We start from the raw sequence: 15,846 nt of genomic DNA on the forward strand, positions 1-15,846 counted from the left end.
GCAAGAATTCGCTTGACATGTGTTCTCGAAGGAGTCAGTGGCCCCAAAAAGGTTAGGAAACACTGCTTGAGAACTTTCTGGAAGCCTTCAAGTAAATGTCTTGCATTTCCATTTCTCTTGGCTCTGTCATATCTCAGTTTCTATCCACATCTCCCCTCACCCCAAGATCCTTGTTTGGTTGTCCTGAAGCAGGCATCTCCGTGAAGAAAGGGTCCTGTTGGTTCATCCACCTACCTGTCCACTCAACCATCAGCCCACCCATCCAATCATAGATACATCCATCCATACATACATACATACATACATACATACATATACACACCCACCCTCCCAACTACCCATCTATCCATCCATGAACCCATCTAGCCACCCATCTACCCACCCAAACATACATACTTCACCGATTCATCTATCCCTCCGTCCATCCGTCCGTCCATCTACCCACAGATCCGTCTGTGCATACATACATTCATTCATCTGTCCATTCAGTGGCCTCTCTGCTAAGCTCCTGTTTCACGAGCATCTGCTGTGTGGAACCAAGAGATCAAGGATTTAAAAAGATGTACTTCTTTCCTTCAAGGATTTCATAGTTTGGTGGTCGATCTGGTCACAGGGGGCCAGTATAAATCACATTTTATCAACTTGAATATGCAAGACAGTCATGTCATTTCTTGAAAACACTAGTTGATTTCTAGTCTCAGTTTTCAATTCATTAGGGCTACAGAACATAATCCCAGTCTAATTTTCAAAAGATGTAAACATCGCCAAGGCCCTGGGATGGGGGGGATGCGTCCTGTCTCCAGATGTTCTGCTTACAGTCCCTACGAGCATCTGTTACCAGAGTGACCTCGCATATGGTCCCACCCCTCTCCGTGGTGCCTCTTCCAGCCCACTCCTAGTGGACACAGGCGTCTTCCTGTTGGTGGTGTTTTTTTTTTTTTTTCCCCACATGAGAATGTCCACAGGGCTGTGTACAGATTCATCTCCCTAAGGGTTTAGACTTTGGAACACAAAATCTTAATGCTTGCAGATTTTATTTTATTTTCTATGTGTTTATCCTGCTTTGTGCTCTGTCTCAGCCCTTTCCTGAGGCAATGATGAGGTAGGAATGGGAAAAGCAAAGGGACGACTGCAGGAGGAGGGGGCATAGTTTGGTAGTCACTAATGCATTGAGGCTATTCACAGGCTAAGCAGTTATAATACAAATATATAAAGGATCCTGGGGGCTGGGGAGGTGCCTGGCCAGGCCAGTAGGGAAGAAAGGGTGTTCTTAGGCAAACAGAGCCCCAGAGGCAGAGGCCTGGATGTCTCAGACTGTCAGGAGTGTGCATGATCAGAGGATATCAGTGGTCATGCTGCAGAGGAAGAAGGTAGCACAAGCCCTTCAGGTCCTGGGAGGTTGCTTGGGGTGTGGCTCATTTCATGAGCAGACATCAGCCCGGGGAACAGACACCTCTGGAGCCCCCTGAAACGGCAGACTCGGCTGCAGCTCCCTTTGTGACTGGACCACACTCCAGCTCAAGCTACTACAGTTTTCTATCCCGGGGTCTTCTCAGATGCCATGAGCTAGGGTGTCAGTCTGGAAGTGCCAGGGCATTAACACACAGGGGTGCTGAGAGATGGGAGCTAGTAGATAATGTTTCTGCCTCTTATCCTTCAGGGGGACAATTTTGTAGGCTTTCAGGAGGTTCCAGAGAAACTGATCCATAGCAAAAAAGACAAAAATAAAAGTAAAAGAAAATAAAGATGTAGTTTTCTATTGACTTATCTATTTTATATTGACTAATCTTTTTTTTTCTGTCTCTTTCAGTCTGCTCCTCGGCCTCTCTTCCCTGGGGCCATCTCCCAAGTAGACCAGGTGCACAGAATCCTTGTCTCAGGCTCTGCCTTGGGAGGACCCTAAATTAAAAGCATGTGTGCTTTGCTGGAGAAAAAGACAAATGGAAGAAGAGTGGTCGGCAGGGCCCGGGGACTTCTCCACCCACCTTTCTGTCTTTGCAGGTGTCTGACCGCTGTGACTACATCTTTGTCAATGGCAAGGAGATGAAAGGCAAGGTGGATGCGGTGGTGAACTTCACCTACCAGCACCTGAGTGCCTCCCTACACGTCACCGTGTGGGTGCCCCGGCTGCCCCTGCAGATTGAGGTCTCTGACACAGAGCTGAGCCAGATCAAAGGCTGGAGGGTCCCCATTGTGGCCAGTAAGAGGTAAGCCTGGGATGGGGAGATGCACCAGGGCCATGATCTCAATGGTTTTGCTTACTGACCCCATGCCGGAGCCAGGACAGGGCCCAGCACATAGCAGACGCTGGTATGATTGTGAGACTACATTCTCTCCAGCCTCACCAAGGCCCAGAGTAACCAGCCAAGAGTCTCAACAGGGTATGATCTCATCAACCCCAGACCATTTGCGCACTGCACTTGGGCGTCTGATAGACCAGGACTTCCCCAGAAGGAAGCGGGAGAAGTGATACATTTTTCTAGCCCCTCAGCCCCCAGGGAGATTTGAGTTTGGAGTTCTTTTCTGAAAGTGAAGCAGTGATTTCTTTTTTGATGCTTTACGAATACTCATAAGCTTCATCAGTTCTGTGCATAGAGATTCCTGCATAAAATGTGATGGCATTTATACTGGACCATGGTCTTACTACTTGTTCTTCAACCAAAACAAACAAAACAAGGCTCTAATTTATTCCGTGTGACTCTGGATTGCCACATGTAGGAGCTGGGGTCTGGTCTCCTCGGTCCTATGCCCCACCCCCCGCCCCCGGTCAGCAAATGAGTTGTTGTCACATCCCTTGTCTCTTGCCTGGGCTCTTCCGTCCTGACCTCTTGGAGCTGTTTCCTGGAGTCTCCCAGACAGTCTTCATTTTAAGGGGCAAGCCAACATGCGTTCAGGAAGAAGCTGCCTCCCTCTCCCCAAGGAGAGCTTGAAAGAATCTGACCCAACTGTGGAGGGACAGCTGGGAATCCAGGCAGTCCTTCAGACTGAGAGGTGGTCATGAGGAAGAGAACGAGTGTGCTGTGTCCCTGGGGACGGCAGACCCGAGACTTCCTAGCTCTGCGAGCTTGCCCAAGGTCCCTAACCCCCACACACCCCCAAATCATAACAACAGCTAGTTCTGCCTCACAGGGTTATGAGATGAAGAGCCATAGCTGGGGAGCCTAGACGGGCCCTTGCCGTGGTGGTGGAATGTTCTAGAACCGCGTTGTCCGCTGCCGCTAGCAGTGTGGTTGTGAAGCGCTTGCCATAGAGCTTCTGTGATGAGAAAATTTCAACTTTCCCGATTTCGTTCTTACTCACTTAAATTAAGTTGGAAACAGGCACACGGGGCTGTTTGCCACTTCTTCACTGGACAGCGTAGACTTCGTCAATGCTGGCTCTTAAGTCTTTTGTCAATGACTATGTCCAAAAAAGAGATGTCCGACGCTCTGCGCTGCCTATGATGGACCTGGTGCTCCGGTGGGGTCCTGAGGCTCCCGCCCGGGGTGCTGTCCCCTGGCGGCGGAGGCAGGCACCTGTCTGTCTGGCTTGGGATTCCAGTGCGTCTCCGATTCCATTCCTGGGGCCTGAGAGCTTCTTCTGGCTCCCCGCAGGCCCACGCGGGACAGCGAGGATGAAGACGAGGAGGAGCGGCGGGGCCGCGGCTGTGCCCTGCAGTACCAGCGTGCCACCGTGGGCGTCCTCACCCAGTTCGTGGCCGAGGGCGCCGGCCCGTGGGGCCAGCTGAGCTACATGCTGGGCCCTGACTGGCAGGTCGACGTCACCCACCTGGTGGCAGACTTCATGAAGCTGGAGGAACCCCACGTGGCCACCCTCCAGGACAGCAGGGTCCTGGTCGGGCAGGAGGTCGGGATGACCACCATCCAGGTAGGGAGCCCGGGATTTCTGCATGCTCAGCGGCAAACACTGTGCCAGGCACTGGGGGAGGCGCGCAGGAAGGGCAGGTCCCTGTGCCCAACTCCTGGCCCCTAGGGTGGCGTCCTCGGGACACCAGAAGGTGAGCCTGGGTCAGCTCTGGGAGTCCCAACCTTCTTGCAAACCAAATGGAGAAGGAGGTGGCCATACAGCCTTAGCACCCCGCCTGTCCCCTCTCCCACCTCCTGCGTCCTCCACTCCGACACCTTCCAGCACTCCCCGTCCTGCCTCCGACTCCCCTCACTTCATCCCGCGCCCCGCATTTCTACCTCCTACACGTCCCAGAAGCCACCTCCCTCTTCCCTCGGTGCTGCTCCTGCTCGGGGCCCTGGGAAGCTGCGTCCCTTCTTCCCGTAAAGCTTCTAGTCTTTCTGTCACGGACTCATCCAACAAACTCTCTTCAGAGTCTACTAACCTTCTGTTCAAGGAAATGCATAGGACGGTATGCATTTCGGATCAGACGGCAGATCATGTCAGATGGTTTTTCCTGAAAACCCTCAAGTTGTGCCCCCCTGACTGCACCTTCTGGGGATATCATTCTGGATCCTGAGACCACAGCCATGTGTGGGAATGAAGGGATATTTCCATCATTTCACCTGGAGATCTCCAGGGTGACATTTGGTTTATGAGAGGCAGCCAAAAGGAAGGTTTCAGCAGAGGATACGTTGTGCGAAGGGTCTGGGGAGGGGGGAGTAGACTATTTATAATTCAGCTCTCACCAGTTAGTTCCACAGTTCATTTAGAATGTGATTCAGGTTGCACAAAGTCAATTTGTGTGTGACTCCTCAAGAGCCCAGTCAGCAGGATGGCCATGTGCAGTTAACCAAGTTGTGCGGTGTACAAGAGCACGGCATCTCAATGGGAGGGGACATTTTCTTTTAAAGCAGAATGAATTTTAATATTTATTGCAATTTTCCAACAGACAGAGATAAAGTGTCTTGGGGAAGGGTGGCTTTATCTGATTCTTGCAAAGATGCATGGCATGGGCTGGTGCATCTATAGTGAAGAAGGTGTGTGACCCCTTTGCCCTGTATCCTGGACCCAGGCCTGGGGCAAGGCGGAAGTATTGCTGGGGGAGATTCCCACATCTGGGAATATTCTGTCCTGTCAATCCCACAGGTGTTGTCCCCACTGTCTGACTCCATCCTGGCAGAGAAGACGGTAACCGTGCTAGATGACAAGGTGTCAGTGACGGATTTGGCCATCCAGCTCGTGGCCGGGCTGTCGGTCACCCTCCACCCCAGCACGGAGAACAGCAAGGCCATCACCGCTGTGGCCACAGCTGAGGAGCTGTTGCGGACCCCCAAACAGGTAGGGTCCTCGAGGCCGGAGGTGCAGAGGAGCAGGGAGGGTACTGGGCTGGACTCGGCAAGGAGGGCAGGAGGAGGGGGTCAGAGGAGCCGAACCATGTTCCAGAACACAGCGATGGGGGCTGCCGAAGTCCTGTGACAGCTGTCTCTTTCTTGGCCGGCTGTCCCTGGGGCCCTCGCTGAGCTCCCTAAGGCCACCCATGTTCCCTCTCTCTTCCCACACGCACATTATCTTCAAAGCCGGCCGTGTGCACGGAGGCCCTTCAACGCTTCTCATCTCTGACCTCCGCTCTGCTGCCAGCAGAGAAATCTGCTTTTAAAGGCTCATGGGACTACCCTGGGCTCACCCAGACCATCCAGACAGAGGTCCCTATCTTTTGGTCAACTGTGCTGCGTAACAGAGCATCATGTAGGAGTCTGCCTGTGGCCCCGGGCTCCAAAGATGACAGCAGGGTCATTCTAGAAATCATGCAGCTGCTCGCTGACTTTGCTCCAGAACGTCAGCAGGAGGGACCTGGAACACGTTCCCATCCACGTCGGCCCCCATGGCTGGCCTATCTCTCCTCTCTCCTGGGGGCGTGGTGTTTTCTGCTCCCTAAAGAGCAAAGTCAGGGGAGCGGAGAAGAGTGGGAGACAAAGCAGGGGTAATTCCTTAGGGTTGGATTGGCACGGCAGCCTCGATGGCGGGGGGCAGGCCCCAGTCCCCAGGCAATGTCTCCCATCTGTCTTCCTCAGTCATGGTAACTGGAGGTCCCAGCACAGCCTCGGGGAGGGGGGATTTATGGATGTAGTTCATTCGACTTGCAGACGTGATTCTCAGAAGGATGGAGCTCTAAATCATTTCTGGGCAAGTGTTATTTTAAGTCATTCAGAACTTCTCATCTTTGGGGAAATGCGTTGGCTTTCCCGTGTCCCGGCTTCACTGTAACGAGCTAACGGAGGGACTTGCTCTCAGCCAGACGGCAGGGTTGATGGAGACGGAGCTCGCAAGCCTGCGGGGTTCGGGGGGCTTAACTCGGATCGTCGGCCTTCCGGGGGCTTGCTCTGTGTGAAGTTCTTTCTCCATCTAGAGTTTGTGAAGAAAAATTAATTCGGGATGGAAAGTCCACCAAGATGAACCCGCAGACCGTGTGAACCGTGTTTTTTGTCAGCCCTCGGTGTGCGAAAGGCTGGCACCTTATTCTTGGCATTTCAACTCTGAGATACAAAAGCTGAAAGATTTTTACACCCATAAACATGAGGGCAGCAGCCTATGCCTCCCCTGTGCCTCATCCGCTGCAGGAAAGCCAGGACTGAGAAGTGGAGTGAGGAATCCCCCGGCACTCATGCATCCGGCCTGGGCATTAGAAGGGGGTCTTGCCGATAGACATGGACAGAGGGGACCAGGGTGGGAAGCAAAATTACTGAGCCGTACAGCCTGTCTCACCTTTGATTCCCCCAGAAGCTGAGCCTGGCATGAAGACGTATACTCAAATACTCAATTCGAGTGGTGAAGGGAGCCCCCGGAGGGATTCAGAAACTGCTCCCGGGGATGGAGGACAGTCAGTAGAGTGTGTCTCCCGCTCGGCTACCACTGTGGCTCCCGGAGCCTGCAGCTGCTGGGGAAACCGCCAGCCAGTGTTGACCAGGGGCAAGGGAGCTGGCCGAGGGCTACCTTTGCAGGGTGTTAATTCCTTGGCACTTCTGGCTACAGGCATGACCGCTTTTGGATTCCAGAGGCCAGAGAATGTCGTCAGGCAAAACCATCTTTCGGAGCTGACCCTTGAAAGCTGAGCAGGCAGTGGCCATGGGGGAGCGGGCAGGGGCCAACATTGAGCACAGCAGCCTCCCCAGATTCCAGGTGTGGTCTCACTTGCCCCTCTCAGGACACCGGCATCGGCATCGGTTTGGGCTTTCAGGTACCAGTGACAGAGACCCAACTGAGGCTGGCCCAAGACATCAGCATTGATCACTTCATGCCCGGGGATTGGTACCTTCGGGTCAAGCTGGATCCAGCTGCTCAGTGCCCCCCAAAAGCTTCGTGTTTCTTACCCACAATTGTTCTCAAGTTTGGAAAATGCCCAGCCACTATGTCATGGACTCCTGACTTCCCCCATTGGTTCCCTTCTGGAACTTGTCACCGAAACTCTTGGCCGTTCTCATCCTGTTCCTCATTTCTTCCAAGTTGTCTTTTGTGTATTTCATCCTGGGGTTGTGTTTTGGGTCAGTTCCCTGGCTCTGTCTTCCCGGGCACTGATTCTCTCCCCAGATATGTCTACTCCACTCCACTTTGCAAGCCAGCCATCGGGTAATTAATTCCCAGTGGAGCCCTTCTTTGTTTCTAGAAGGTCTAGGCGGTTCTTTCCGCACACCATCCTGTTCTTTCTCTGCTCGGCCCTCCTCTCTGTCCGTGTCCCGTGAACGGTTTTATTTCACGGGCCATTTTGTTCTTGTTGCTGGTTTATCTTACTTTGTCATCTTTTTCAGTTGTTCTAGTGTCCAAAATCCTCGATGTGCTGATCGACATGAATGGTCTATGGTCTCCTCTCATGGCAAAGCCCTCCCTCTCAGGGAGTGTAACTTTCTTTCTTTCTTAATCCGAGTGCCTCTTGAGCTGGTGGCTGCTTTGCTTTTCTCCCGGTGGGAATTCTTTGCAGGCCTGCCTGTGCACGGGCCCCTCTTTGCTGGAGCCCGTGCCCCACACAGGTCACCTAACCCCAGACCCCACACCCAGATGTGGGGAAGCAGTGGGTTGGGATTTCCAGGGGACACAATTCCCCAGCCATGCTCAGAGCACAGATGAGCTTCGTTGCTGCTTCTGGCCGGGGGTAGGACTCCCTCATGGTCCCCTCTCCGCAGTCCTGGCCTTAGGCATCCCCATCTGACAGTCCCTGGGTGACCATCAGCAGCCCCCCGCTCCCCGCCACTGGCTGTTGAGCCTTCTGAGCTGCTCTGACACGCGCCACCAGGCCCCCTCAGTAGCACTGGTCAGCAGGCCCCCCTCTGGTCCACGTGTTTCTGAGTCTTAGGAATTTGCGTTGCTTTTTTTGTGTATTTTTACCTAGTTTTTTAAATAGTTGATCCTCAGCCAGTCTGTTGTTGGAACGTGTTCTTAAGACAGTCTTCCTCCCTCCGTCTCTCTCTCTCCATCTCATAACTCTTCCTTTCCCTGTGCTGACCCTCGGTTCCGGCAGATCCCCCCTAAGTTTCAGGCCACGAGCACCGCAGGTTTGCACCCCAACTCGGCAGCCCAGGGAATGCAAGCTTCTCCTCTGTGGTTCCAGCCAAAGCCCAGGGATCCCGTCCCATTGGCTGGTTTCCATCCTGAGCCCCTGCCCAGGGCAGTCCCTGCAGACGGGGTGGTGAAATGTGGCGACGGGCCAGACCTCGGTTGCACGCCCAGCTCCGGGCCTGGAGGGGCCGGTCCAGCCCCACTGCATCGCGAGCACATGCCCTGAGTGGGGAAGACCGGGTTCTCCCAAGCTGCGGTTCTAGTCCCTTCCAGGAAGGAGGGATCGACCGTGGCCACGCCCCAGCGATGTCCGTCTCAGACCCTGTGGTCAAAGTGTTCACATTCCCACTTTCAGGCAGGGAAATAGGCCCAGAAAGATCGTTTTTTAAAAACTGGACCAGGAGAAGCAGTGGGTCTGTGTATCGATTTCAAAGCTCGTGTTGAACCCGCTGCCCCTCATTGTCATGCCCAGAAGCCAGGGCCAGAGGAGACCCTGGATCCTTTCCCAGAAGAGACCCCTGGGGCTGCATTTGCTCTTCCCAGCCTGGCAAACCTCGCCCGTTCCCTTCCCCACTCTGTTCCTCGTATCTCCCCCCGTCGCCCGCAGCGGACTGTCCCACGGAGGTCAGCCCGGGCCCCTGTCCTGGCACCAGCCCCGCCCCGTCCCTCCAGACCTCCCATCACCCTCTCTCCTCCCCGGCCAGGGCTCCCCGACCACGCATCACACGCACAAGCGAGCACACTCAGACCCGCACAGACTTGGCTGCCGGCCCGCCAAGGCCCACACCCGCGGGTGCCCCTTCTCCCCCGCCGGCCCTGGCAGCCCTCTCCGAGGCCCCGGGGTGTCTGGCACGGGCTTCTAACACACGTCACTAAATCCTGGTTTTAGACAACAGGGGAGGATTCCAGACCCACCGACATCACCTCCTTCAGCCCCGGGCCCACGCAGTGACCTCAGAGCCCCCACTGGCAGGAGACAGGGCAGCCGCCGTCATCCGGACTCAAGGCCAGAGCGCTGGGCTCAAACCCCAGCTCTGCCCCCTGCCTGGGGGAGCTCGGGCGGGCTCCCCCTCCTCCCCGCGATCCGGTCTCCTCGCCTGCAGAATGGGAAGCGATGATGGTCACAGCATCTGCCTCGGGGGTGGCTGTGAGAGCCAAGGGAGCCCGTGCACCGACGACACTGAGGACCGTGGTGGGTTCCCAGGAGGCACGGCTAGCCTTGCCCCGAGTGGCCGCGTCCCAGCTCCCAGACCCTGGGCGTGGGTAACCTTGCTCAGGGGACGGGGTTGGGGTTTCGCAGATGGGAGTGACGTCCCGAGTTAGGGAGGTTATCGCGGACGATCCAGGCGTGGTAACGGGCTGAGCCCTGACATAAGGAGGCGGGAGCATCTGGGCGAACCGAGCCTGGGAAGGGTCTCGGCCAGGCATCCCTTGGGTGTCCCCGGTGAGGATGATGCAGGCCATTCACAGCACGTCTCCATTTGTTCTTATAAAATTGTAGCAATTCTCTGATCTTGATGTAAGACCTGCATGTCTTCTCTCTGGACTCATCAGCCGCCAGGTCTGGACCGGAGTCCGGCCCCTGATTCCTTGGGCTGTGTTCCAGGAGGGCAGGCAGGTTCTGGAGAAGCCTCTCGGGCCCCCACGCTGTGTCCTCCTAATGGCCTCTGTCCCCGCAGGAAGCCGTGCTCAGCACTTGGCTCCAGCTCAGCGACGGCTCGGTGACGCCGCTGGACATCTACGACACCAGGGACTTCACGCTGACCGCCACCTCCCTGGATGAGGCCGTCGTGTCCATCCCCCAGGCCCGCTCTCCCAGGTGGCCGGTGGTGATGGCCGAAGGGGAAGGCCAGGGGCCCCTGGTCCGAGTGGACATGACCATCGCGGAGGCCTGCCAAAAGTCCAAACGCAAGAGCGTCCTGGCCGTGGGCGTGGGCAGCGTCAGGGTCAAGTTTGGCCGGAACGACGCTGACTCCAGCCCCGGAGGCGGCAGGGACAGTGACGAGGCTGAGATTAAGAACCACGCCAGCGACCGCCGGCCGAAGGGCCAGGAGCCCGAGGGGCCCTTCCACGGCAGCTCCCCCGAGGAGCGCGAGGAAGGGGCCCCCGGGAGAGGCGGCACCACGGCCAGGCCGCTGCTGGACAACAGGGTAGTGAAGAGCGGCCGGCCGGACGCGGGCAGGCCGTCGGGGGAGGGCCCGCCGCAGACCATCCCCCTGGACTTCACCAACTTCCCGGCCCAGGTGGACCTGCCCCGGGCGGGGGGCGGGCTGGGGGCCAGCGACCTGGTGCCGACGCCGCGGGGCCTGAGCGACCTGGAGATCGGCATGTACGCGCTGCTGGGCGTCTTCTGTCTGGCCGTCCTCGTCTTCCTCGTCAACTGCACCACCTTTGCCCTCAGGTACCGGCACAAGCAGGTGCCCCCGGAAGGCCAGGCCTCGGTGACGCACGCGCACGACTGGGTGTGGCTGGGCAACGAGGCGGAGCTGCTGGAGCACGCGGGCGGGGGGTCGCCGCCGCAGGCCGAGCGCACCACGGTCCTGGACCACGCGCCGGGCGGCAGTGAGGAGAGCGGCCGTCTGCTTCTCAACGGCGGCGTCCAGCGGCACGCGCAGGGGCAGGTGCACCGGCCGGACGCGGCGGCCAGGCCGGCCAGGGACCCGAGGCTCGAGCCCCTGCACTCGCCCACCTCCAAAAGGAAGAAGGTGAAGTTCTCCACCTTCTCCACCTTCTCCACCGTCCCGCCGGACGACGGCTGCCCCGCCGTGAACTCCATCCTGGGCGGCGGCGAGGACCTCAGAGACTACCTGGAGAAGCTCACGGACCAGGCGTAGGTGCCCGCGTCCGCCCGGCGCCTCGCTGGGTCCCAGAGTGGGTCCGGGGACGCCTGGCACGGAGCGGGCCGCGCTGGGGACACAGACCGCGGAGGTCCCGGAGCCGGGAAAGGCCCTGGGTCCCCGACAGCGAGGGTTTTCAGCGGCGGGTGACGGCAGAGCTCCGGGAGTCGGCGGAGGAACTCTGGGCAGGCGGCTGACCGAGACGCCAGCCTGCGCACGAGGCCACCGTGGGAAGGCGATTTTATGAGTCAGAACAGAACACAGACAAGCTACCAAAAATTATTTGTTAAAAAATGCAAAAACACAAAATAAAAAGACGGAAGCAATCATCTCTTTATATTTCTAATAAAGGAGCAAAATGCACAGCGAGGGCCTGCGGAGGCACAGTTTCCGTGAGGGTCCCGTGCCCCCTTGAGAGGACAGCCTGGACCCATCAGCCCCGGGGGGAGGGGACGCCGGAGGAGAGGGGTCAGAGCCCCCGCGCCTCTCGGGGTGAACCTGAGGGTTTTCGGTCTTCACACGACTCTTCTGTGTTCCCACATTGTCTCTGCCCCCCCCACCATTTTTCCTTCTGTGTCCTGCAAGTCCACTTGATCTGTATTTAATGTTCATTTCTGAGGGTCAAATGGTATATTTTTCCTAAATTAAACGTACATTATATTCCTATATGTTAGATGAATTCTTAGCAGCAGTCCCAGTGAATCCATCCTTGAAATAGTAGTTTCAATGCTTTTCTGTAGCCCTCCAGCCTTGATGTTCGCGGGGGTCTAAACACCAGAGGGGGAGGGGGCGCTGCCTCGACCCCTCACCCCCGAACACCCCCACCTGCCGGGCCCCAGGGCCACAGCCAGTGGGCGGGACGCTGCCCGGGGCTTTTCCAAGGGGACACGGCCGGCCCGGCCCCCAGTGTCACCATCGCTGGGGATACGAGGAGACCCCACATGAGGGGAGGTCGGGTCCCCTCTGTGGGGGAGAGGCCGTACCCCGGAATAATCTGCGCAGCCTCCCGCGGTAGAGCTTTCACGGGACCTCCTGACCTCGGAGCGAGGACTCCAGATGAAAACTGCTGGAGGGTTTTCGAGTTGTTTCTCAGACTTTGTTGGGCGGAGCCTACCAGCACGAACCGGAGAGATTAAAATCTATGTTAGATTGTCCATCCACGGTGGTTTTTAACAGCCTAATTGTGCAGCAGCACATTGCAAAACGCGTTCATCCAAAGTCGACTGTGCGCAGCGGGGAAGAGCGCAGTGATGGGAGTCGGGCCCTCGGGGGGCGGCCGGGCTGGGGTCGCGGCCGGCCCGTCCTGCTCTCGGCGACTGCCGGGACGCTCATTGTTTTTATTTTTTTAATTACTAAAATCAGTAGCTAAGAAAGGGTCCTTGAAAGCCTCGTAACCTTAGCTGGACCTTTTAAAGAGCTATTTCTAGCACATGTTATAGACGGAAAGGAGAAGATATTTATTTATACCTGTGATGCCGATTGTCATTAAAATGCTTTTCCATGGCTTGACAAGTATCTCGTGGGGTGTTTCTTTTCTCCCCTAATGCCCATTTCTTCTTCCCCCGCCAAACGGACAACCTGCTGGAGAAACCTCCTGTCCGCTGGGCTCGAGCGGCCGACCTCTCGCTCTCCCTCTCGGCTCCGTGATGGAGCCGCCCCAAATCCTGGGATCTCTCGGCCACCATCCTGGGCACCCGCAGCTCCCAAACCTGCACGTGCCCAGAACTGCCAGGAGGGCCAATGAAACACAGATTGCTGACGTGGGGCCAAAAGTGTGCCTTTCTGCCAAGCTCCGGGACGACACGGAGGCCACCGGTCTGAGATCCTGCCAGAGGGGGAGGGTGGCAAGCCAGGAAAAAGGTCTTCTCTGATTTTGATTGTTTTGTGCTTGTCACTTGAGATTCCCATGGGATTGTTGCTGCTGATGTTAGCTGGGGGTAGAGCACTTTTGGGTAGAAAGTAAGGTGGTTGGTTGTTTTATTTTATTTTACTTTTTTTTAAGTAACAGCTTTACTCAAGACACAGTTCACAGGCTATAACATTTACCCATTTCAAGGGCACAATACTGATTGTAGGACATTCTCGTGGTTCCAAGAAGGAACTCCATACCCATGAGAATCACTCCCCAGTCCTTGGAAACCCCCAGCTCCAGGCAGCCAGCGGCCACCTCTCCATCTCCGTGGGATTTGCCCAGATGCGCTGCTGTCTCATCCCCCTGGGAGACTCCTGACCACTCCCCGCGTGGGACCGTCTTCCCCACAGCGTCATCAAGGGACAGCTGCTCTTGTGGGGGCTGATGGTTTCATGCGTGGTGACATTTTCCTAATCAAGGCACCAGGGCATCTCTGTGTGCCTCAACACAGCTGGACGTGTGCCGGGGGGGGGGGGGGAGAGACGGCACAGTCTCCAAGACCTTCTGTGTCCACTCCTGAATCTATCTAGTGACCTCGCCAGCTCATACATCTCTTTAAAAGACGGAGGCTCCAGAGAACGGGAAAGAGGGTTGTGGCTGGCTCCAGTGCTGGGTGCTTAATCTCTGCCCCCAAATTACAAACAGATCAGAACCAGCCACGTCCCGCCCACCCCCACCCCCACCCCCCATGGCCACCTGCCCCGGGCAGACAGCCCCCCGGTCCACTCCGGTCCCCTGGGCTGCATCGGCTCTGGGATCCTGAGACAGCGAAGGCAGTGGAAGGCTTCCTCCCCGGGCAAGGGGCTCAAGGAACACCTGCCCTTGGGGGTGGGCTCCTCAAGGTCCAGGCTGGGGCGGCAGCCTGCTCCCGTGTCCCCTGGAGCTGGCCTGGTTTTAAAAACGGAGCGCCTTTTTTATTTTCCAAGTCAACATCCTGTACACCGTAAGTTTACAGTGTTCTATGCCAAATACATTTCAATTAAAAAATTAATTAATTAAAAAAATAAACCAGAAGACCCAGGTCCCGTGAAGCCTCTCCGAGGAGGCTGGGCTGGCTGGCATGGTCTGTGGGAGCAACACCAACTCCCGTGTAAACTCTGTGTCATCGGCAGGGGCCGCCACCAGCCTCGACATCCGTCCTGCCCTCCCCTGGACGGGCGGTGACACAGGACCGCACCATCCCAGCCCCTCCCTTGGAGCCAGAGCCCCTTCCCTGCGCACAGACCTCAGGTTTGTGCTGAGCGGGGTCAGAGGGCGATTTTTCCTTTACGTGTCCCTGTGCTAAATAAATGTAATTTAGAACCCTCTGTCCGACCCTAAAACACACTGGATCAGTCATCAGGAGTCCCAGCATTCCCCACCGTCCTTCCTGAGCGCCGTGCTCTCCACCCACCTGCCCCCTGACAGTTGAACCCGTGTCCCCACTGACCCAGTCGGTAGACACGCGGCCTCTGATGTACCCCCAAGACTGTGTGTCGGCTCCTCCTGCAAGTAAGGTCACCGGCGAGATGTGTGAGGACAGTCTCCCGGAAGGCACCGTCTCCTTACAGCGCCCTGCGTCAGAGCCTACATGCACTGCGTCTCCTTACAGTGCTCTACAGAGAGCCCCTGGCGGCTGCGGGGAGACCGTGCAGCCACCCCAGCCGTAATGCTTCCTGCCCAAGTGATCCACGAGAACAAGTGTAGCTCGTCTCTCGGGTGCTGGTCCCAGTATTCACGTAGCACACACCTGTCGGACACCTGCTCTGTGCCTGGCCCAGGGCAGCGTGCCAAGGACGGAGTGATGAAGGGGACCGACCAGCGCTCGCAGTCAGAGGGCGGAGGCAGAGACGCGGACACACACCGCGCGGGGGGACAGGTGCAGCGACAGGTTTGGTGTGTGCTGGGCGGGGCTCCCCACCCCTGCTCTTCCGCTCCCTGCTGCGTGCCCCAGCCGCCCCGCGTGGCCTCTCAGAACACAGAACCATTCCAGGACACATCTTGAATATCAGAGGGTATTAGCATTCATCTTTATTAATATCGGCAATCCTGGATAGTTTCTATTTTTACTAACATTAATGCTTTTTAAAGATTAACCCTAACTACGATCATAAAGGTGAGACGCTCCCTCAAACGAATCTGTGCCAGGCCTGGTCTGTCCCCTCGAAGCCACCCTCTGAGGCCAGTGCGTGACCTCCACGTCACAGAGGGGGAAACAGGCTCAGTGTGTCCTTCCCAAGGTCACGGCTGGGGCGTAGCCGAGCTGGGCCTCAAACCCACGCTCGGATCCCCAAAGACCGTGGTCCTAATTATTATACTCCTACAAGCTTGATGTATATTTTCTGGCATCAAAAATGTAATAAAACTGTCTAAGAAGCAATTTGGGCTCATTATACAAAACCTGGAAAACAAAGAAAAGCAAAAGAAATAAAAGGGGAAGCCCTCTAGCCTCACTCCCCCCAGAAACAAAAATTAGCAACTTGCCTTCTGTACCCTTCTTTGTTTTTTTGGTGTTTGGGTTTTTTGTTGTTTTTGTTTTTTTACAGCACATACAATTGTGCATGGTTGGCTTTATAATTTGAAAGTGTACCATTGCAGACTTCTAAATTGTTTTCTCAATTTTAGTAGCCCACGAGCGTAGTAAAATATTTATAAAAACGATTGCATTCGCCTGTGTTGGTG

At 56.3% G+C, this 15,846-nt stretch overlaps 1 protein-coding gene across 1 annotated transcript in view; it reads left to right on the forward strand.

The window, feature by feature from the left end:
* TMEM132C (transmembrane protein 132C) overlaps positions 1-12,785 on the forward strand; it is a 288,818-nt gene extending 276,033 nt beyond the window's left edge. Inside the window, exons 6-9 of the mRNA XM_059139894.1 lie at positions 2,002-2,207; positions 3,594-3,867; positions 5,035-5,226; positions 10,116-12,785. Coding sequence (XP_058995877.1) covers positions 2,002-2,207; positions 3,594-3,867; positions 5,035-5,226; positions 10,116-11,270 — 1,827 coding nt within the window. The 3' untranslated portion in view covers positions 11,271-12,785. The remainder of the gene's footprint in view (positions 1-2,001; positions 2,208-3,593; positions 3,868-5,034; positions 5,227-10,115) is intronic.
* The last annotated feature ends 3,061 nt before the right edge of the window (positions 12,786-15,846 follow it).

This window comes from Mustela lutreola, chromosome 11 (genome assembly GCF_030435805.1).
Source record: "Mustela lutreola isolate mMusLut2 chromosome 11, mMusLut2.pri, whole genome shotgun sequence".
Classification (NCBI taxonomy): Eukaryota; Metazoa; Chordata; class Mammalia; order Carnivora; family Mustelidae; genus Mustela; species Mustela lutreola.